The sequence below is a fragment of the Mastigoproctus giganteus genome, chromosome 8, assembly GCF_048544385.1.
Source record: "Mastigoproctus giganteus isolate SK-2022 chromosome 8, ASM4854438v1, whole genome shotgun sequence".
Taxonomy (NCBI): Eukaryota; Metazoa; Arthropoda; class Arachnida; order Uropygi; family Thelyphonidae; genus Mastigoproctus; species Mastigoproctus giganteus.
In genome coordinates, this window is record NC_143582.1 from 130833577 (window position 1) to 130857678 (window position 24102).

Sequence of the window (24102 nt, forward strand, 5' to 3'; positions counted from 1 at the left end):
ATGTTCAAGAGGCAACCAGAGGGAGTAATACTCTTAATCTGATTATCAGCAGTGATTCTTCATGTGTTAAGAATCTGCAGATAAAGGAAACACTAGGAGGCAGTGATTACAATGACTGATGTGGGATTTAATTAAAGATGTATCTACCATCAAGGCTAAAGGGAAGGGCTTTTGCTCTCATAAAGGCGACTACAATGGTCTCGGAGAGTTTTTAAATTCTGTACAGTGGGAATTCTATACAATGATGTTAAAAACAGTGAATTCTAAATGGGACACATTCAAGGAATTAATCTTGGAGGGTATTAGGCTTTTCATATCAACTAAGAAATACTGTTCAAGGTTTAGGCCTAAATGGATGTCAGATGAAATTCATGAAGCTCATGGCAGAGAAGAGAAATGCATGGGATGCATATAAGTTATCAGGCAACACAGAAGCCTACTGCAGATATAAGCTATTCTGTAATAAAGTCACAGAGGAGGTTAGGCAGGAGAAGGCAGATTATGAGAAATCTTTGGAAAAGGATGCAAAGAAAAACAGCAAGACTGCAGTAATAGTTCAGACACAGCAGCGGTTTGTTAAGGGGAAATCTTGATCGGATGTGTTCACCAAGGAACTGGATGCAAAAAATAATTTTGATGTCATACACTTGGATTTCAGGAAAGCTTTTGATACTGTTGCACATGGAAGACTGCTGTACAAATTGTAGTGGTATGGCATTAAGGGCAGATTGCTGCAATGGATAAAGGAATGGTTGAGTGGGAGATGGCAAAGAGTGGTAACAAATGGACACTTCTCTACATGGACTAATGTTATTAGTGGAGTCCCCCAGGGTTCGGTGCTGGGCCCATTGGTGTTTGGTGTATTTATTAATGATATTGATGAAGGCATATCAGGCTTATTGTTTAAGTTTGCAGATGATACAAAGGTTGCCAGGGTTATTAATGATAGTAAAGACAGTATGCTACTGCAACAGGATCTAGAAAAGTTAGATATAGGGGCTGAGAAATGGCAACTGAAGTTTAATATGAAAAATGTAGAGTACTGCTGTTGTTTGTTATTTGGTTTTTAGGAGCATTAGAAACAAGCCCATATTGCTCCGGGGATATGCTGTGGTCATTCCCTGACCTTTCCGCATCTTCTGTATTTGGTGGTCATGGGCTCGAACCCCAGTCAAATCAAGAAGCGTGTGCTATGCACTGCTACTCCTGCCCAGAGTACTGCATATGGGTAGCAGTAACCCTAAAGTAATGTACCAACAGGGAAGTGGAGAATGAAAAACCTGGGAGTAAATGTGCAGTCAGATTGAAGTTCTCTCAGCAGTGCAGACAGACTGCCAGAGTAGGTCATGGAGTTTTGTCAATGATATATAGGAATTTTGCTAGCAGAGACAAGGTGGTGATTATACCTTTATATAAGGCTATGGTCAAACCACACCTTGAGTACTGCATACAGATCTGAAGGCCTCATTAAAAAAGGATGTAGAGTTGCTAAAACGAGTACAGAGCATGGCAACAAGATTAGTGATAGGAACAAAGGGGTTCTCTTACCAGGAGAGGCTTAATTTATGCCACTTGCAGCATCTAGAGACTAAGCACTTGCAAGGTGATCTGACTGAGGTGTACAAGGTCTTGAATGGTTTGAGCTAGCTCAATGCTGATGAGATACTTCCACTTGCTGAGATTAAGGAGCTGAGGGGGCATAGATTCAAATTGAGGAAAGACAGTTGTGGAATAGATGCGGGGAAGTTTGCCTTTAGTCATCGGGTAGTTGACTGCTGGAACAGCTTTACATCTTTGTTGTGGAAGTTGATAGCTTAAATAAATTTAAAGCTGAACTAGACAAACATTTGGAGTGACCAGATGGTTGAACTGGGAAGGGTTTTTTTTTTTTTTCTGGCTGCTACTCTATAAGCTTGCTTTCTTGTCTAGTTCATTAACTCTGCTAATAACATTAGTTTAAAAAAAGCAATATTCATTGATCACCAATCTATCTTCCCCCACTCATCAATCCCTTTATACTAAGCAGCAAATTGTTCCTAATGCTATCCTGCTCCAATTTGTATAACAGTCAAAAGCTTTTAAATCTAACTATATGATGTAAAAATTATTTTTGTATACAGTTCCTTTGTTACTGTGTCATAATATCAAATCAAATTAGTCAGACAAGATTGCCTCCTTAACAAATCCACACTGATTGTGGTATAACTGCATTCTTGTCAAATTGGTCATGCATTACTTTTCTTAACCACTGGTTACATTATTTTCCCTCAAAAGAAGAAGCTTACAAGTCTGTAATTACTCACTTCATCCTCTGATCCCTGTATATTGGGAAGACATTTGCACAGCTCCAATCCACAGGGCCTTTCCCTGAATCAAAGAATGCTTTCATAATTATGACTAGCTACAGGTCTGCTTACCTGAAAGCTCCCTTTTTTAATATAATTGGATAGATCCCATCTGCCCCAGGTGCTTCAATTACTTTTAGTTTCAACGATTTTGTTCCCACTTTCTTCTGAGTTTTCTCAAAATAGTTTAGCTCTCTATTAAATCTAATATACTTCTAGAATCGCCATCCTTAAACAATTTTTTGTGTGTGAATGTAGATACAAAATATCTATTCAGTTTGTCAATAACCTGAACAGGATCATCACCAACAGTTATGCCATTTGTATCATTGTTTGCAATATTCCTCCCCCCCCAAAAGGAAAAGTTTTGTGGAAAATAACAAGTGCAAAAACATTAGATTTTCAAATTTTTCATTTAAAAAAAATTAAAAACTTGCATTTAATAGGTTTTGTGATCCAATAGTAAAAGGTTAACTATTATCAAAAATAAATGAATATTTCAGAAAGAAAAAAAGAAAAATTCAGGGTCTGTGCAACCAAAACCATTTTTATAACTATTGGATTAACAATTACTACTACTTCTGTTCAAAAAGTCACTGTGTGCACAGTGACTTTTTGAGGAAAGTGACTGTGCACACAGTCACTTAAGCATCCCTTTATCCACAGCAGTAATGTGCCCCTAATGCCACACTGCTTCAGTCTGCTTATATCAACTCTTTCCTAAGTAATTTTTCAAATTGGATAGTTGATTAGTTTTGGCTCTCTGAACAACTTTTCAGCAATTCCCCATTACTTTCAGTGGCTTTTCAGGCTGTAATAGCTCTTGCTATACAATATGAGTCTACCTCTGCTTTTAGTCATGATACAGTTATTAGTTTTGCATGTCTCCCCAAACTAACAGTTTGTCGGAAACCCACTCCCTCAACTGCATTGGCAAACATTCTTGCACCTCTTCTGTTCAAATGCATGCTATCTGATCAACAGAAAACCCTTCTATTACCAAAAAAGGATGCTGAGAAAAATTTATATCCTTAAGCCTTGCAGAGTCTTCACAGACTAGAAGTAATAAAGGAACAGGCCATAAACTCCTCATCAGCCAGTGTCTAAAATTCTAGTCATTTTCTATTCAGCATTAAATTGTTCTCAGCATTATCTCGTAACTACTTTGCTGCTAATGACCTTTTTGTCCTAGGATTGAAAACCACGGACTGGGTCAATCTGGATTGAGAAGGGCAGCATATTTTGAACTTTTTTCTTACTGCACCTGAATTAATCAATCTCTGATGAAGGGTGCTTGAAAAAAACTCTGGTTTTTCTTCTGTAAAATTGGAAAAAAAGTTCTTAAAGTAGGGAGGTCTCCCCTCCAAGTGGATTAAAAATTCAAAGCCACATATTTATGTGAGGAAGCAGTGAATAGGTTAAATTTGAACTAAGACCTCAGATTATGTAAATTTAATATCATTAGTAATCTGCAGAAACTTTATACATGCAGTACAATATCATTAGTACCTGCATATATAACATTATTCTTTAAACCCACTGAAGACAACTTTCTACAAAATTACTAGCTTCTGTCCTTAGCAGAAGCTAGTGATATTGTTATACCCTCGTGAAATTGATATTTTCATACCCTCGTGAAATTGATATTTTCATACCCTTCAAACTGATAATATCATTCCCTGGTCCAATTCTCCTTACCCTTGTTAAATCTATTTCCTGTTTCACTTTCAACTAAATCAACTAGAATTACAACCTTCTGTGGAGCTAGCTAATAAGTCCCTTTATTTATTTCTGGCCAGACTAGCCACTCTTCTCCTGAGGCATTCAATTTTGTTCAGCAAAAGTATCAAATATATAAATATATAACAAAGAATTAATATAAGGCAAGCACCATTTGTATGCTGCTACAGATAGTTCTAAATAAGACCAGTTAGTACAGGTAATAAGACCATGGCTCATAGCAGTCACTTCCAGCAATTCCCTCCTGAGTTGAAGGTTGCATTAGTTTTAGTGCTAACAGGTATGGCAAAAAATGAAATTAAATTTATAAAATATTACAATGTACTACTCTATGATTTCATACATTTGATAAAACATTTATAATACAATAAAATATTAAGTTATGCAATAAACAAAAAAATGACCTTACTTTGACTGGAAACATTTTTGAAGTTCCTTTTCTTTTTCATCTTGAAGAATTTCTCTATATTCTTTTTCATAGCTATATATTTTTTTAAGAAAATACTTAAATATATATAATTAAAAGATAAAAATTATTTAAAACATAAATTTTAATATTGTATTGAGTATGTAAATAAGTTTCTCTCAAATATAAGCTACACCCAAAAAACCACATGGCCCATGAAGGAAAAAAAAAATCATTTTATCTTTAAATAACTTTTAAAATAAAAGCAAGCATTTATTTTCACTCTGTCTTAGGTAATTACAATTCTACTGTGCACTCAAGAAAGAAGAACAAAGAAAGTAGAATTGTAAAATTTGTTAAAAAATTGCAGTTCCTAAGAGGGTTAGTTTGGCTAGAAATTGCAACTGAAAACAGATGCTCATCATTTAATTTTGTAGCTGTTCGTTTACAACTGAAATTATAACATACTTCTATGGATATCGTTGGACATCTACTCCCCGCCCCCAACCAGGCCCAAAATCAACTAATTATATATCTGCTCAGAATATTTTATCTAAGATAATAATAATAATGCCCAGAAACAATTATCAAATTCTGATAATTATTTCTGGGAATTTTAACATGGACGATTCAATTTCAAAAAATTCAAATGCTTTTGTTCTTAATCAGTCTGACTCAATGGCTTTAAGATCCATTATTTATTTTTTCTCCAATATTACTGATCAAATATTACTAATGCTATAGATGTTCCTGCCCTGTCTGGCTCTCTCTCTGCACTTCAGATTAGATTAGACAATCAGGTACTGTTTAAAAATTCTTTCAAAAGTAAAAAGCATATTTTTAATGTCAAACATTTAAATCAAGAATTGTGTACTGCCTTAATAAATTTGTATCTTTGGAACACCCTCCTTTTTTTGTTCCTTAGATGTTGCAGATCTGTTCTTTTCAAATTGGCTACAGTCTTTAGCAAAATTTTCTGCATCAAAAATTTCCTCCCCATGAAACTATTCTAAGGTATGACAGACTAGTTATCTAACTATTAAATTAAAACATATATTTTAGAGAACACAAAAGTTACTCTTTTGATTATAACTATCAAATTTTTTTTTCTGGGTCCCAAAAAGTTTAATAAAGTTAAGAGAGATGCCAATTCAAAATATATGAATACAAATATAAAAACTAATTCAAGAATCTATTCCAAGAGTAGTTTTCCTCTTCCATCATGATTCAGCCTAGATAAATGGTAAACTGTGAGCACAATTTGCTACTAGCAACAGTTCTGCCCAATGGATTTTGTTTAATATGACTAAAAATATTAAGCAAATGATGCAAGAAAGCAAGCTTATAAAGAATCAAGCCAAAAAAAAAAAAAACAAACTTTTCCATGTCACCTTCATTAATTTGTCTAGTTCTTCCTTGAATTTATTCAAATTATGCACTTCCACAACAACAGATGGAAGCCTGTTCCAATAATCAGCCACCTGCTAGCTGAAGGCAATCTCCACTGAAACCAACCTTCTTCAATTTGAATTTATGTGCCCATATGATTAATGAAAGCAAGAGGAAGGAATTCATAAGCATTGAGCACAAGCCACTCAAAGGCTTAAACACCTCAACCATATCACCTTTCAACTGCCTAGGCTGCAATTTATAGAACTGAAGCCTTTCTTCTTAAGACCACTCTTTTGTTCCTTTCACCAATCTCAATGCAATCCTTTGAACCAGTTTCAGCAGATCTACATCCTTCCTAAACTGAGGACTCCAGTCCTGTGCAGCACTCAAGATGTGGCATAACCATGTACAATGGGATAATCACCTCCTTATCACTAATAGCAAAGTTTCAGTATATCATTGACAAAACTCTATGGATTCTTCTGCTCTAATGCTTATCTTTGGTGACACTCCAATTTCTAGGCAAAATGATATATCTCTTTTGGGGATTACCCTGACTTTTAATCTATCTTGGCACAAGCATATTACAAATATTGCTTCCTCTGCATCAAAAAAACTTGGTTTTTTCTTTCGCTCTCAGCATTACTTTTCTTCCAAAACAGCTGTTCACTCTGTACGAATCGCAAATCCACCCTACCATGGAATATTGTTCCTACATCTTAGGCTTCTATATTCCATTCAGAAGAGGGCAGTTAGATTAATTAATGACTCATCCCTAACAGTCTCTCTACTCTGTGTCTCATAGACATACTGTTTCTGCTGCATGCCTTTTCTATAGATACTTCCATGGGCACTGTTCTTCTGAATTGGCTTCTATAATTCCTGCTCTCTCTTTCAAAACAGTCCGAACACAGGCTGCCACCAGCCAACATCCACTTACTGTTCAACTTCAAACTCACAGAACCAACTTTTCATCTGTCTCGTTTATTCATTCAACTGCTGTTTTCTGGAACAACCTTCCTTCATATGTATTTCGTGAAAATTACAGTCTACAGAAGTTCAAGTCTAATGTCAATAAATATCTTTTTTCATCTTATCAACCTCCAACCCAAGCACGGTACTAAGTACCATAGGTTCTAATACCTCTCGTGTTTGTAATACCTATTTCCTATTGTAGCATCCAATCAAACTGGTCAGGCAAGACTTTCTCTTAACAAACCCATGCTGTGTCTGAAATATAACTGTAGTCTTGTCCAGATGGTCCTGCAATACTTCTTTAATCAGTGACTCCATTATTTTCCCTGGAACAGAAGTTAAATTAACAGGTATGTAATTATTTGTGTTACCCTTTGATCCCTATTTGTGAATTGGGAATAAATTCGCACTTGGAATTTGTCCATGAGTCCATAAGGACTGTCTCCCCTCTGAATCAAAGTATGCTCTCATAATTATGGCTAAGGGTTTGGGCTTACTTCCTTTGCTGCTTCCCTTCATATAACTGGATGAATCCCATCTACTCCAGGTTTAAGCTCCCTGTTAGTTTGATAACAGGGTCACCCGACCTATCATGTCTTGATTTTTATTTCTGGGGTCATATGAAATCGCTAGTTTATGACACCCCTGTTGACAATGCTGAGGAGCTGGTTGCAAGAATCGCAGTAGCTGCCGAAGAAATTCGAAATTCGCCTGGAGTATTCCAGAATGTTCGGATGTCCATGCGTCGGAGATGTGAGGCGTGCATTGCAGCCCGTGGAAGAAACTTCGAACACTTACTTTAATCCATGTACCTTTTGCTTCTTTTCATGTATTATTAAAACGATTTCTCACTTATGGTCTCTTTTCTTTATGGTGCTTCTGTGTACAACACCGCTTCAGGAAAGCATTTCCGACCCCACATTGCTATATGATTTCGAGTTGTCAGGATGTACCCTACCCCTCTTAGAAGTTCTGAAACGTTTAACTGAAACACCCTGTATAATGAGAGCCTTGTTGATCAATTCAGCCCTAGAAAGATTGTGCAAGGCTCGAGGGGTAAAATTTTTTTCAGCCTGGTCTGTATTTGTTAACAGGAAAGACTGCTTCTACAGGGAAGGGATACACTTAAATAGAAAGGGTGCAAGAATATTTCCTAATGCTATTGAGGCAGTGTTAGGTGGGTCGGAAAACTGCTAGCTTGGGGGGATACAAGGACTAATAGATTAACGGTAGCCACTGGCAGAGGTGAAAGTGATTCTTGCACTGCTTCTATTGAAATAAGCAGCAGCCTAGAAAACAAGATGCAGGGTATTTCAGAGACTGCTGGGAGTCACTGCAGTACAAGTAAACATGTGGGCTGTGTTAGGGTGGCTAAGAATAGGAACAGGTGCATGTATACTTACGTGTACACCAATGCTAGGAGTTTGGTAAATAAATCTGAGGTATTGGTCAAAACATAAAAGGCAGATATTGTTGGAATATCAGAGCTGTGGTGTCACACAGATATAAGGAATGCAGAAGTAGAATTTGGGGAGTACAATGTGTACAGGAAGGACAGACAGGATAGGAAGGGAGGAGGGGTTATGCTATTAATTAGAAACACATAAAATCCAAGGAAGTACAACCAGTTGACATGGCTGGCCAGTGCAGTGTCGAGTAAGTTTGGTGTGACATAAGCATTGGGAAATCAAAATTGAGAGTAGGAGTGTGTTATAGGCCTAATGATTCTGATGAGTATAATAAACAAAAGTACAGGGAAATAGAGTGGGCCAGTAAATAAGAGAATCTTATAATGGGAGATTTTAATTTCCCAGATATTGACTGCAATTTGTGGGTTAGTCACTCCCACACTAGCAAGGCTTTTGTGTATTTATTGGATGATTGTTTTCGACAGCAACATGTTCAGGAGGCAACTAGAGGGAGTAATACTCTTGATCTGATTATCAGTAGTGATTCTTCATGCATTATGAATCTGCAAATAAAGGAACCACTAGGTGGCAATGATCACAGCATGCTGCAGTGGGATTTACTCAAGGAGGTAACTACCATCAAGGGTAAAGGGAAAGGTTTTTGCTTTCGTAAAGGCAACTATGGAGGTCTGAGACAGTATTTAAATTCTAAACGGTGGGATCAACAGCAATTTCAAAATGGGAAGCATTCAAAGAATTAATCTTGGTAGCTACTATGCTTTTCATACCAACTAAGAAATATTGTTCAAGGTTTAGGCCTAAAGGGATGTCACACTTTTAAAATATGCAGACTATATTCATACCACACCTAAAGAGTGACTGCCACTTAACTCAATTGAGCTTTTTCAAATCTTGTGAGACTCGTGAAGAAATCTGCAGCATACCAAAGTGCCAAGGCACACTTGTTGGTAACCAATGCTGTAAACCACAGTATATGAGACAAATATTATATCATTTTTAAATAAAAACAATCTCAAATTAGTGTTTCAACTTTATATTTATTGGCTGCTTTTGAGGCTTGTATATAAAAATTTTATCTAGAGCCACATTCCTATGCCTGGTCCTTTAAAGTTAAAACTACAATTTAAGACAACACTGCACGTACACAATAAAAATAAGTGTGTGTGTGTGTGTGTGTGTGTGTGTGTGTGTGTGTGTGTGTGTGTGTGTGTGTGTGTGTGTGTGTGTGTGTGTAAATCAAAGATCTGACCCCATGAGATTTGGTAATTATAAAATGTAGTTTACATATTATAATTAACAACAGTCAAACTCAGTAAAAACGAATTACACCACAGGTAGTTTTCCTTGGTATAACTATTATTTGTAATACCACAAACATTAAAACATACATGCATTTATTATTAATATAATAAAAGTGTCAATGTAATAAGTAAAAGTAAATGGCTTACCACTTTCTTTCAATGGTTTACCACTCTACTGTTCTCCTTTATGAAGATATTTACAACCAAAACCCAGGAACTGATCAAAGATCTGATTAGTTGAGCCAGTCATTGTTACCTGTTTAGCACAACTCTTTACTGTAAATTGTCATACTCTCAACTAGGGCACTTGAGAATATGCCATCACTATGAGAAAGTGTCAATTTCTTTCTCCATCAATCAAATCATTTCACCCACTTTAGTACTAGGATAGACCAATTTTTGAGCCAGACAGTTTGATTTCATTTGATTTCATTTTCCCTAAACACAAACTACAAGTAAAACAGACATGCTTCTTTGCTCTTAAAGTATTTTGTAATCTTTTTGTGAATTTTTGGAATTTGTTATTTAATTCATTTAATGGAATTTTTTCTTCCAAAATGTGGCAACTCTGTCTTAGTAAATCAGCAAGGCTACAATAAGACACCAAAATAAAAAAAAAAATTATACAGTTGAAGAAAAGAGTTAAGAGTTTAAGAGTGGTGAAACAAAATGCAGTGCATTTTGCAAGTGTAGAATTCAAGAAGGAAAAATATTTGATTGGATGTGGATGAAAGAAAGAAAAATTATTAATTCTCAGACTCCACAGAAGAAGTAGGCCTCTAAAAAACAAGAAAACTATACTTTGAGAAAACAGTGATGTGGATCAATATATACACAAGTGGAGTCTACAAAAACTGCACTAGCATAATGATAAATAAGGAAATTTTGAATGCACGGGCAGTTCAGTTTCATGAACTGCTTGGTGGGGAGGATGACACATATAAAGCTTCTGAAGGGGTGTCTCTTTAGAGATGGAAGGTTTGTCAAAGGATATCTCAGATTAGTCTTGTAGGACAATTTGTATCTAGTACCACTAAAGCAGAAATTTCCCCTGAATTTGAGCATGTGATTAAAGATGGAATATTCACTAATGAACAGTTAAACAACTCTGATGAAACAGGATTGAACTATAAACTTTTCCCCAGATAATTACTGGATATTAAACAAAGAGGGCGTGAAAAAAAAATGTCAATTATACAATGCATCACAGCCTTAAAAAAAAAAAAAGTCAATTATACAATGCATCACAGCCTTAAAAAAAAAAAAAAAAAAATGTGCAACTTGTGAAATGCATCCAAACCTTTCTGGAACAGGATTGATCTAGCCAAGGAGGATGACGTGTGTGTGTGTGTGTGTGTGTGTGTGTGTGTGTGTGTGTGTGTGTGTGTGTGTGTGTGTGTGTGTGTGTGTGTGTGTGTGTGTGTGTGTGTGTGCGCTAGGTGCACAGAATGTCAGGAAATTAGGTGCAAACTCAGCATTCTGATGGGCGCCTCTGAGAGTTTCAAGAGTAGGGTAGATGCCCTCGAAGGAACTGAAATTGGGAGACCATCAAACTCTCAGCTTCCCAACTCAAGATCAGAGCTCATTCTTGTGCATCAGGCAACTTCAGGTCAGCATGCACTGGACAGCAGGAGCTAGATATCGTCAGTGACTCTATTGTCAGGAAGACGGGAAATATATTGTGCAAAAAGGATAGGTGGAATAGGATCAGGGTATGTCTGCAAGGGGAAAAAGTTGATGACGTACAGCAGATATCTTTTAAAGGCACAAATGGTGATATTATTGTACAAGTTGGCATAATGGCATTAAGAGTAGGAAAACCTGTGGAATTACTAGATAAGTACAGGTCAATTTAAATAAAAAAGTCGCAAGTTAGGGTTAAATTTGAAGGTGTCTGCAATTCGGCCCAGACACAATAAGAGGGAGTATATGATGAGAGCCCTTGTCAATCAATTCGGCCCAGAAGAGATTATGCAAGGCTCATGGGGTAGAATTTTTCCCAGTGTAGTCTGTGCTTGTTAACTAGTGGGATTCTTTCTACAGGAATGGGATATACTTAAATAGAAAGCATGCAAGAATATTTGCCGATGCTATTGAGACAGTGTCAGGTGGGTCGGAAAACTGCTAGCTTGGAAGTGATTCTTGCACTACCTCTACTGGAAGCAGCAGCAGCCTGGAAAGGAGGTACTGGAGAATTTCAAGCACTGCTGGGAGTCATTATGGAACAAGTAAATACATGAGTTGTTCAGGGTAACTAAAAGAGAGAACAGGTGCATGTATACTGCGCATGAATTTTGTGGATTAACTGGATAATTGTGTTCTACAGCAGCAGCACGTTCAAGAGGCAACCAGAAGGAGTAATACTCTTGATCTGATTATCAGCAGTGATTATTTATGCATTAAGAATCTGCAGATAATGCACCACCACTTCAGTACACTGTGATCACCAGCAGTGTTCACAATGTACTGAAGTGAAATTTACTCAAAGATGTAACTACCATCAAGGATAAAGGGAAGGGTTTATACTTTCGTAAAGGTGACTACAGTGGTCTCATTCAGTTTTAAATTCTATACAGCAGGCCCAAATGATGATGTTACCAACAGCAAATTCTAAATAAGAAGCATTCAAGGAATTTATCTCCGAAGCTACTAGGTTTTTCATACTGACTAAGAAATAGTGTTCAACGTTTAGACCTAAATAGATGTCAGATGAACTAATGAGAAAATGCATGAGACCCATATAAATTATCAAGAGATCCAGATGCCTATGTTAGATATAAGATAGGATGTAATCAAGTTACAAAGGACATTAGACAAGCAAAGGCAGATTACGAGAAATCTTTGGCAAAGGATGCAAAGAAAAACAGTAAAGACTTCTTTACTTATGTAAAGAAGTCTTTACTGTAAAGAAGTGTTTACAGTAAAGACTTCTTTACTTATGTAAAGAAGTCTTTACTGTAAACTTTGTTAACTCTAGAAGGAAGGGGATGAATCAGATTGGTCCACTTGACATCGACGGTTCAATTGTTGAGGTAGCTGGCAAACAGAATGAGTATTTTGCATCTACATTCACACATGACGAATGTCTGTAGGGAAGGGGAGACCAGAAGCTCATCAAACTCTGTCAGAGAGCTAAATGATTTTGTGGTGAATGAGAGCAAAATGGAGGAGAAATTGTTGATATTGAACATAAGAAAGGCACCTGAGGTGGATGGGATCTATCCAGTTATATTAAAGTAAGAAAGTAAACCCTTAGCCATAATTATGAAACCTTCCTTGGACTCAGGGAGGTCCTCATGGAATGGAGATGGCAAATGTATCCAAATTCACAAAGGGGGAATCAAAGTGGGGACACGAGTAATTACACACCTGTTAGTTTAACTTCTGTTCCAGGGAAAATAATGGAGTTACTGGTTAAAGAAACGATGTAGGGTCATCTAGACAAGACTGCAGTTATAGTTCAGACACAGCATGGGTTTGTTAAGGGCAAGTCTTATCTAACAAATTTCATCGAATACTATGATATGGTCATAAAGAAACTGGACGCAAAAAATAATTTTGATATCATACACTTGGATTTTAGGAAAGCTATTGATGCTGTGGCATATGGAAGTCTACTGCACAAATTGGAGTAGTATGGCATTAAGGGCAAGTTGCTACAATGGATAAAAGGATGGTTAAGTGGGAGAAGACAAAGTATGGTAATCAATGGACACTGTTCATGGACTAGTGGAGACCCCCAGGGTTCAGTGTTGGGCCAAATCTTGTTTTCTGTATTTATGAATGATATTGATGAAGGTATATCAGGGTTAATGTCTATGTCTGCAGACAATACAAAAGTTGGCAGGGCTGTTAATCACAGTAAGGATAGTACACTACTGCAACAGGATCTGGAAAAGTTGAACAGATGGGCTGAGAGGTGGCAACTGAAATTTAACATTGACAAATGTAAAGTATAAAATATATACTTTAAATGTATATACTGCATTTACATTTAAATGTATATACTACAAATGTAAAGCATGTAAAGTGTATGGGTAGCAGTAACCCCAGAGTAATGTACCATCTGGGTGGTATTACATTCAGCGTAATGGAGAATGAAAAGGAATTGGGGTAATTGTGCAGTCAGATATGAAGTTTTCTGAGAGAGTGGAAATCAATGGACACGACGAGCAGTGTCCATTGATTTCCACTCTCTGTCTTCTCCCCCTCAACCACCCCTTTATCCATAGCAGCAATTTGCCTCCAATGTCACACTGCTCCAATTTGTGTAGCAGTCTTCCATGTGCAACAGTATCAAAAGCCTTTCTAAGATCCAAGTATATAATATCAAAGTTATTCCCTGCATCCAGTTCTTTTGTGACTGCATCATAGTATCCAATCAAGTTGGTCAGGCAAGACTTCCCCTTAACAAAACCATGCTGTGTCTGAGCTATAACTGAAGTCTTGTCTAAATGATCCTGCAGTGCTTCTTTAACCAGTGCCTCCATTAATTTTCCTGGAACAGAAGTTAAGCTCGCAGGTCTATAATTACTTGTGTCAGCCTTTGATCCTCCTTTGTGAATTGGGGTCACATTTGCACATTTCCAGTCTATGGGTACCTCCCCTGAGTCCAAGGAAGCTCTCATAATTATGGCTAGGGGTTTGCTTACTTCCTTTGCTGCCTCCTTTAATATAACTGGATAGATCCCATCCACCCTGGGTGCCTTTCTTGTGTTTATCTTCAACAGTTTCTCCTCCACTTTACTCCCAGTTATTTCAAGATTCTGTAACTTACTGCTAGAGTTGAATACACCTCTGGCATTCCCCTCGCTGAATAACTCCTCATGTGTGAATGTCGATGCAAAATATTCATTTAGTTTGTTAGCTACCTGAGCAGGATCATCAACACTTGACCCATCAATATCAAGTGGACCAATCTGATTCATCCCTTTCCTTCTAGAGTTTACATAAGTAAAGAACTCTTTGCTGTTTTTCTTTGCATCCCTTGCCAAGGATTTCTCGTAATCTGCCTTCGCCTGCCTAACCTCCTTTGTAACTTGGTTGCATATCAACTTGTATCTATCATAGGCTTCTGTGTCATGTGTTAATTTGCAAGTATCCCATGCATTTTTCTTCTCTGCCATATGCCTCATTAGTTCATCTGACATCCATTTTGGCCTAAACCTTGAATAATATTTCTTAGTTGGTATGTAAAGCCTAGTAGCTTCCAAGATAAGTTCTTTGAATGCTTCCCATTTTGAATTTGCTGTTGGTAACATCATCAGTTGGTCCCACTGTATAGAATTTAAATACTGTCTCAGTCCATCGTTGTCGCCTTTACGGAAGCAATAACCCTTCCCTTTACCCCTAATGGTAGTTACCTCTTTCAGTAAATCCCACTTCAGCACACTGTGATCACTGCCACCTAGTGGTTCATTTATCTGCAGATTCTTAATGCATGAAGAATCACTGCTGATAATCAAATCAAGAGTATTACTCCCTCTAGTTGCCTCCCGAACATGCTGATGTAGAAAACAATCATCCAATAAATCCACAAAAGCCCTGCTAGTGTGTGAGTATCCAGCCCCCAAATTCCAGTCAATATCTGGGAAATTAAAATCTCCCATTATAAGACACTCTGATTTACTGGCCCACTCTATTTCCCTGTACAGTTCCTTATTATACTCATCAGAGTCATTAGGCCTATAGCACACTCCTACTCTCAATTTTGATCTCCCAATGTTTATGTCACACCAAACTGACTCCACACTGCACTGTCCAGCGATGTCGACTGGCTTCACTTCCTTGGTTTTTATGTGTTTCTTAACTAATAGCATAACACCTCCCCCCTTCCTATCCTGTCTATCCTTTCTGTAGACGTTGTACTCCCCAAATTGCAGTTCCGCATCCCTTATATCTGTGTGACACCACGTCTCTGATATCCCAACAATATCTGCCTTCGATGTTTTGAGCAATACCTCAAATTCATCAAATTTATTTACTAAACTCCTAGCACTGGTGTACACGCAAGTATACCTGCACCTGTTTCTATTCTTAGCTACCCTAACACAACCCATGTGTTTACTTGTACCACAATGGCTCCCAGCAGTCTCTGAAATACTATGCATCTTGTTTTTCAGGCTTCTGCTCATTCTAATAGAAGCAGTGCAAGAATCTCTTTCACCTCTGCCAGTGGCTACTGTCAATCTATTGGTCTTTGTCTCCCCCCAAGCTAGCAGTTTTCCGACCCACCTAACACTGCCTCGATAGCATCAGCAAATATTCTTGCACCCTTTCTATTTAAGTGTTTCCCATCCCTGTAGAAGCAATCTCTCCTGTTAACAAGTACAGTCCAGGCTGAAAAAAATTCTACCCCTTGAGCCTTGCACAATCTTTCCAGGGCCGAATTGATCGACAAGGCTCTCATCATATACTCCCTCCTATCGTGTCTGGGCAGAATTGCAGACACTTTCAAATTCAACCCTAATTCTCGGCTTTTGTTCAACAGTGACCTGTACTTGTTAAGTAATTCTGCCGGTCTCCTACTCTTAATATTATTAGTGCCAACGTGTACAACTATATCACCTTTTGTGCCCTTAAAAGATGATATTCGCTCTACAACGTCATCAACCTTTGCCCCTGGCAGACATACCCTGGTCCTGTTCCACCTATCATTTTTACAAAGCATGTTCCCCGTTTCCCTGACAATAGAGTCACCAACAACTACTAGTTCCTTCGGGACCAGCGCATTCTGCCGTGGGGGTTGTCTCTGTGTCACGCGATGCCCAAGTGCAAGCTCTGGCGTTGATGTGGGCAGCTGAGAGCTTGATGGGCCCCTCAATTTGGTTGAAAAGTTTATAGTTTATACAAAAAACTTAAAAGAAAAGGCTTTATTAATACTGTTAAATCAGTGTTCATCCCATTCTTCAGCTGACATTCTGAAATTTAAAGATGGCAGTATAACTGTAATTAAAAAACAGACAGAAAAGGATACACTGGTACAGATGTAAACTGTTGGTAGTCTTCAATGTGCTGCGTATTATCAACACAAAAGTCCTGAGAGATATAAATTTCTGAAATTCCCTGAAAAACAAAATTCGATAAAATATCAATAAAATTTAATTTAAGAAATAAAATATAAGAAATTTAAATATTAAAAATAAATAAAACTCATGTGTGTGTGTGTGTGTGTGACGGTCAAGGATCTCAGCTCATGAGTTTAAGATTTTGGTAATTATAAAATGTAGCAAACTCGGTCAAAACAAACATCACAGGTAGTTTTACTTGATACAGCCATTATTTGTAACATTCATGAATGTAAAAAATGCATGTATTAATATATTAAAAAGTGTATCTAAATAGTCACACTTTGGAGGAATTCCAGAAGTTATCAAATTATCATCTATATGAATTTAAAAATTTAATGTTATTTAAATGGTCAAAATTTGTTGCTTCAACTATTCTGATAGAGGTAGGTAGGTAGATCATCATCGTTAACATTTTGGTCACCAACAGAAAATTCTCCTCCTGATGGTAAACCAAAACACTGGAAACAAATCTATCACTGTTACATGTGTAACAGTAATCCGTGTATCTTTTATCATATAAATTGAATCAATATACACACACTGTCATGTAATCATTCTTCCGTTTGATCAATCAGTTGGAGAATCAAGAATCTCCTTTTTGTCAGTTCCAATCATGTTCACACACATTATAAATGCAAACATTGGCTCTTAGGGCTTTTATCATCAATACATTTTTCACATTTGAATTTAAAACAACCTCTTGTGGAATATAAACAACATCATATACCGTAACCAGTAAATTGTAGTGTTAGACATCCAAGTAGTTAATTACAGTATTTTAAAATGTAGTAAATAAACAGTGAGAAGGTCTTAATCATATAAGTTTACTCATTTTTGTATTTAGCTAAGCACGTTAGCTTATTTTTGTATTTATAAAAGGCAGTTGTGTTATATAGATACAAAATAGTGTGGTATATATCTACACTGCAGTTTTAAACTAAATTAGACTTTTACCATGCTTCAAATGAGAGCAGTAAAGCAAAAAGCTCAAAGTAGTGGAAATGCTTTGGCTTGGGCAGGAACCATTCATGCCCGTTCTCTTGCAAATCAAAACTATTTACAGTGTGCTTCATGTTATCTTTTTGCAATTGTCTCTAGTAGGACAAAAAATGGTTCAGGGGGATGTTGTCTTTATGCATTTTTGTTGTAGTGAGTGTAAGAAATTAAGTGCCGATTCAAAATTCTGATGGACATATAAAAGAAACAGAAGAAAAGAGTTGAATGTCCTAAAGAGAATAAAAGAAAGCAACAGTGGACACCACATTCATGCATCATACAACAGTTTTTAAATTCTGTACAGTGTGATCAACTGATGATTTACCAAAAGCAATTTCTAAGTGGGAAGCATTCAAGGAATTAATAGTGGAAGCTACTAAAAGTTTCATACCTATTAAGAAATATTGTTCGAGGTTTAGGCCTAAATGGTTATCAAATGAACTAATGAGACTCGTGACAGAGAAGAAAAATGCATATAAATTATCAGGTGACACAGAAGCCTATGGCAGATATAAGATAGTCTGTAATCAAGTCACAAAGGAGGTTAGGCAGGTGTAGGCAGATTACGAGAAATCTTTGGCAAAGGATGCTAAGAAAAACAGCAACATTTTCTTTACTCATTTAAACTCTAAAAGGAAGGGGACGAATCTGATTGGTCCACTTGATATCGATGGTTCGACTGTTCATGATCCTGCTCAGAGAACAAAAAAACTGAATATGAGTATTTTGCATCTACATTCACACCTGAAGAGTTATTAAGGTTTGAAAGTGCCAGAAGGTTATCAAATTGTAGCAGGGTGCTTAATGATTTTATAATAACTGAGAGCACAGTGGAGGGAAATTGAAGTTAAACATAAGAAAGGCACCTGAGGTGGAAAGGATATATCCAGTTATATTAAAGGAAGCGGCAAAGGAAGTAAGCAAACCCTTAACCATAATTATGAGAGCATCCTTGGACTCAGGAGAGGTCCCCCCGGACTGGAGATGTGCAAATGTATCCGCTATTCAGAAAGGGGGATCAAAGGGTGATACAAGTAATTACTAGGGCTTGCTAACCGGTTTTATAAACCGGTTAAATCCGGTTTTCATATTGAGTTGTTAAAACCGAAACCGAGCTTCTAAAACAGGATTCAAATATTTTTTTTAGTTAGCCCTCGAATATAGTTTTTTGTTACGCACATTTTCTTTTGTTTGTTCGTTTATCTGGATCTTTCAACTGCTTTATGTTTTAAACATGTTTTTATTTTATTTTATTTTAAGATACGAATCTCATGGGCAAGTGGCCCAAATCTAGGAGGGGTACCTTTTATCTTCCCACCTGTATCTTTTGAAACTTGCCTCGTTTAGACTCTTCATTCAGTACTTGCGGGAGTGACGCATAGTATTGTGCCTTTGTTATCTTCAATATTTTTATTTAAAATTGTCAGTGATATAAATTCCTACTAATTAATATTTATTACTCTTAATATGTCTAAGATGAAATCAAATGTATGGAATTATTTTGCTCGAAAAAGCAAAGATGAAGCACAATGTTCGAAATGTCAGAAGATAATGAAGTCGTCTGGAGGATCTACATCATCTTTGATGTTGCATTTAAAGAAAATGCATCAGATTGACATTAAACAAGATAACAGTGAACCTTCCGTAAAAATGGTAAGAACATTAGAAAACTTTATCGTTAAAAAATCTATGGAAGAAGAGATTTCAAAATTAGCTGCTTTAGATGGATTTTCTTTTAATTCAATTGCCAAGAGTGAGTTTATACAATCAAGCCTTTACCTTCAGAGAAATAAATACGATAAATTACCACCAGCCTCAGTGAATGGAATTATGGTTCTGAATTATCATAAAACTAAGAAAGAAGAACTCATTCAACATTTCAAAATTCATTGGTTTCGGGTGCACGGTATTCACTGACTCTAGACGAATATACGTCTATTCAAAATAAAAGGTATTTGAATATAAATGTGCATTCAAGAGACAATCATTGGTCGTTAGGTCTTATTGAGATTAATGGTTCACTTGATAGCAGAAGAACTGAGCAAATTGTGAATGGACACTTGAAGGAATTTGGTTAAAACTTGGATGAGGATATTGTTGCCTGCATCACCGATGGAGTAGCAATGATGATTAAGTTTGGCAAGAAAATTACGCCTAATCATCAACAATGTATACCCCATTGTATACATCTGTCAGTTATAGATGTACTTTATGAAAAAGCAATCAGTTATGGTGCAACAGTCTCTGAGTCTCCCAAAGACAATGAAGAAAATGAAAATAATGAAAGTAGTGATGATGATGAAGTTGAAAAAAGACAGCAAGGCATGCTTTATCAAACCGACTTTACCGATGAGCTCATTTATTTCTTCAATCCAATGGCCAATATCGCACAAACTATTAACATATTGTTAATAGTTTGTGTTAATAGTTTTTGCAAGCTTTTTCGAAAATCGCCTACCAAAAATGACATATTACAAAATTTTGTTAAAGCAAAATTTAATGGGAAACAATATAAACTTATATTAGATTGCAAGACTAGATGGGATAGCACATTCTATATGATTGAGAGATTTTTGAAATTGAAAAATTGCATTCCAAATACTCTATGTGCAGTACTGTCAACTGAAGCTGTGTCTGACGATGACTGGAAAACACTTGAATTGCTATGTGAAACTTTGCGACCAGTTGAAATGATTCTGAAGGCTATAACCTCAGAAGATACAGACTTACTTAAAGCAGAGTCTTCAATAGAATTTCTGCTTGCTAAGCTTGATACAGCAGAAACACATTTGGTTTAAAGTTTCACCAAAGCCTTTTGCAGTGTTACAATGCAAGACGAAATTGCCAAACTGTGGCGTTGCTGAGTTATCTACACAACCCCAAAAAGTTTAGGAAAGAAGATCAGGTTCAAGAACTTTTGATTTTCCAAGTAAGCAAGTTTTGAAAAAGCATGCTGAAGAGATTTATCAGAGATTATTTGCAAAACATTCCGAAGGAGTCTTAGCGTTGAATGAAGAAACTGAAAATAAACGAACTGTTCTCTTTGTTTTCTTCTAATTGGAACTAGATGAGTTCCAATGTCGGAGATACACTCATGCGAGAGTATGATAGTGTAATAAAGAGATTAACTGAAGAGCCTTCAAAATATCTGAGCGAATTGGAAATCAGCAAAGAATTTAAAATTTTGGAGGCGACTAGCAGTAGAAGTGAAAAGCTAGAGAAAGTTTATAGAACACTGCTGACCATTAAACCAACAAGTGTCCAATCTGAGACAGTGTTTTCGATCACTGGTCTCTTTAACACAAAAATGTCAAGTCTATCAGGAAAAATGCTTAATATACTGTGTTTTTTAAAGGACCATTTTCAGAAAAAAGCTGAGCAATAAATAGTAAAGTAATTTTGCCAAGCTGTTTATTTTTATTTATTTATTATTATAGGGCTTATTATTTGTTTGTATAATCTTAAGCTGGTTACCTTTTTGGAGCATTTTAATTTTTTTATTATTTTTTTTTTACTATAAGAGGTGATAGATTTTGTTTAAAAGATTTGATTACGATTTGTACAATCTACCCAAGATAAAATAAATACTTGTGTTATAAGTTTTTAATTATTTTCCCTAAATCTGAGAAAATCGGTTTTAAAACCGGTTTTAAGAATAAACTTCGGTTAAACTCGGTTTTGAAATTTCTCGGTTTTATGCAAGCCCTAGTAATTACAGAACAGTTAGTTTAACTTCTGTTCCGGGTAAAATAATGGAGTCACTGGTTAAAGATTCATTGCAGGATCATCTAGACAAGACTTCAGCAATAATTCAGACATAGCATGGGTTTGTTAAAGGAAAGTCTTGTCTGACAAATTTGATTGGTTATTATGATGTGATTACAAAGGAACTGGATGCAAAAAATAATTTTGATATCATATACTTGGATTTCAGAAAAGCTTTTGACACTGTTGAACATGGAAGACTATTGTACAAATCGGAGCAGAATGGTATTAAGGGTAAGCTGCTCCAATGGATAAAAGGATGGTTCAGTGGGACAAGACAGAGGGTGGTAATCAATGGTGCTGCTATTCGTGGACTAATGTTATTAGTGGAGTCTCACAGGGTTCGGTGTTGTTTTGTATATTTATCAATGATACTGATGAAGGTATATCAGGCTTAGTGTCGAAGTTTGCAGATGATACAAAGGTTGGCAGGGTTGTTAATGACAGTAATGGCAGTGTACTACTGCAACAGGATCTAGAAAATTTGGGAAGATGGGCTGAGAAGTGGCAACTGAAGTTTAACCTTGATAAATGCAAAGTACTGCATATGGGTAGAAGTAATCCCAGAGAAACGTACCGTGTGGTACTACACTTAAGGTGGTAGAAAATGAAAAAGACCTGGGAGTAATTATGCAGTCAGATATGAAGTTTTCTGAGCAATGCAGACAGGCTGCCAGGGGTATATAGGAATTGATCAGATTATGATCCATTATAATCCAGGAAAGATTATGATCCATTTTCCTCAACATGAGGGAGGAGGGTTCCATCCTGCAATGGATTGATAATGGCTGTAGATTTATTTTTATTTTATTTATTTTTTCATCCCAGTCCTTCCAAGTGAGATTTTACCTATTTATATAAAATACAATTCACATCCCTTATTTCCAATTTATAGCACATAAATATAAAATAAGGAATGCCACTCAGCTACATACTGCTTCACATACATATAAGTAATTAGGCTTGCTAAAGGGATACGAGAAAAAAAATATAATAATAATAAAGAAAGAAAGAAATAATCTAAAATATAATAAAACTAAATTGAAACTTCACTAATAATAAATAAACCACAACTTGTAATTTAAGTTTGACTGCAAAGCTTTCATCCTCCTTTTTTTGAGAGAGAAAATATATTTCACATCCAAAGAATAGAAAGGGATATTAAAAAATATAATAATTCATACATTAACATTACCATTAGTAGAGGCATATGATGTAAGAAAGCGAGCTTATGCAGCATCAGCAAAAAAAAAAAAAAAAAAAAAAACACTTCCAATTCACCCCTCCGTTCGTTCGAAATACCTGTCCAGCTGAGCCTTAAATTTATTTAGGCTATTAACTTCCACAACAAGGGATGGAAGTCTGTTCCACCAACCAACTAGTCGCTGGCTAAAAGCAAATTTCTGCACATCTATCCTACATCAGTCTTTCTTCAATCTGAATTTATGCCCTCTCAGGTGATTATTCTGAGCAAGAGGAAGAATCCCATCTTGTGGGATTCTTCCCACAAGATGGGATTTGGAATGGTTTGAGGATGCTCAATGCTGATGGGATTCTTCCTCTTGCTCAGAATAATCGCCTGAGAGGGCATAAATTCAAATTGAGGAAAGACAGATGTAGGATAGATGTGTGGAAATTTGCCTTTAGCCAGCGGGTAGTTGGTTGGTTGGTGGAACAGACTTCCATCCTTTGTTGTGGAGGTTGATAGCCTAAATAGATTTAAGGCTCAGCTGGACAGGTATTTCGAACGAACGGAGGGGTGAAGTGGTAGTTGTTGTTTTTTTTTTGGCTGATGCTGCATAAGCTTGCTTTCTTGCATCATATGCCTCTACTGATGCTAATTTTGTTATGCCTTTTTCAAGAGCATCTGTTTTCAAAAAATCATTTTGTTGTATCTTTACAACCATAAACCTGTTGCATCTTTCAGACTTCATAGTATCATATCATCCATTCAGAACAGATAATCTTGTTTTTTCCAGCTTGCTCACAATTAGCCCAAAGTCTGAGTCATCTGGAAGGTAAGAGTGGCCAGAAACCATGAATTTGTAGTCTATGACTTCAACTGAAGTTTCTTGAAATAGTTTCATTAACGATAAGGATGATAAGGATACCTTGATGTTCTGATTTTGGCCAGTGCATGTGTCACTATATATTATCACATGTTTTTTTTTTGTTAAAATTAATATGCTTAGTCAAGCAAGAAGCAATCTCTTGTGAGCTTCTAGATGCAATGGTCTCATCCTAAACGTGCCTGTAGGCAAGGTTATTTGTGACATCATGCAAATCTAAATTATAGCAGTACATACTGCAGCCTATAGTAGGCCTCAGAAACAGTTTATTTTGGAAATGGCAGGGCTTTTTGTAAATCTATCATGATTGTATAGATGTCAGAGTTACCTTGGGCCTTTTCCCATCAGCCCTTTAGTTGATTTCTTGCTTTCTCTGCTTTTGCCAACTGCAAAACATGTTGCCCCTCCAAATCACCTGTTCTTTCATTTCCTATTCTTCATAAATCGACTGTTTATACTTTCCCCAGGCCATGTGAGTGTCCTTTCGAGGAACGTGAAAATGTAAATTAAATTCTGTGTTGAAGACATGTCTATAATAATACTCTTTAAGCGGTTCAATCTCTCTTTGCTCGCACCATTCACAATAAAGCATATACATTTTTCTTACGTTCAA

The 24102-nt window shown here is 36.5% G+C and overlaps 1 protein-coding gene across 1 annotated transcript in view; it reads right to left on the minus strand.

Moving 5' to 3' along the window:
* The window catches only part of LOC150081821 (zinc finger CCHC domain-containing protein 8 homolog), a 412851-nt gene that overhangs the window by 292382 nt on the left and 96367 nt on the right, over positions 1-24102 (minus strand). The window contains exons 4-5 of the mRNA XM_090380330.1: positions 16566-16654; positions 4495-4566 (exon numbers count right to left, since the gene is read on the minus strand). Coding sequence (XP_090236456.1) covers positions 4495-4566; positions 16566-16654 — 161 coding nt within the window. The remainder of the gene's footprint in view (positions 1-4494; positions 4567-16565; positions 16655-24102) is intronic.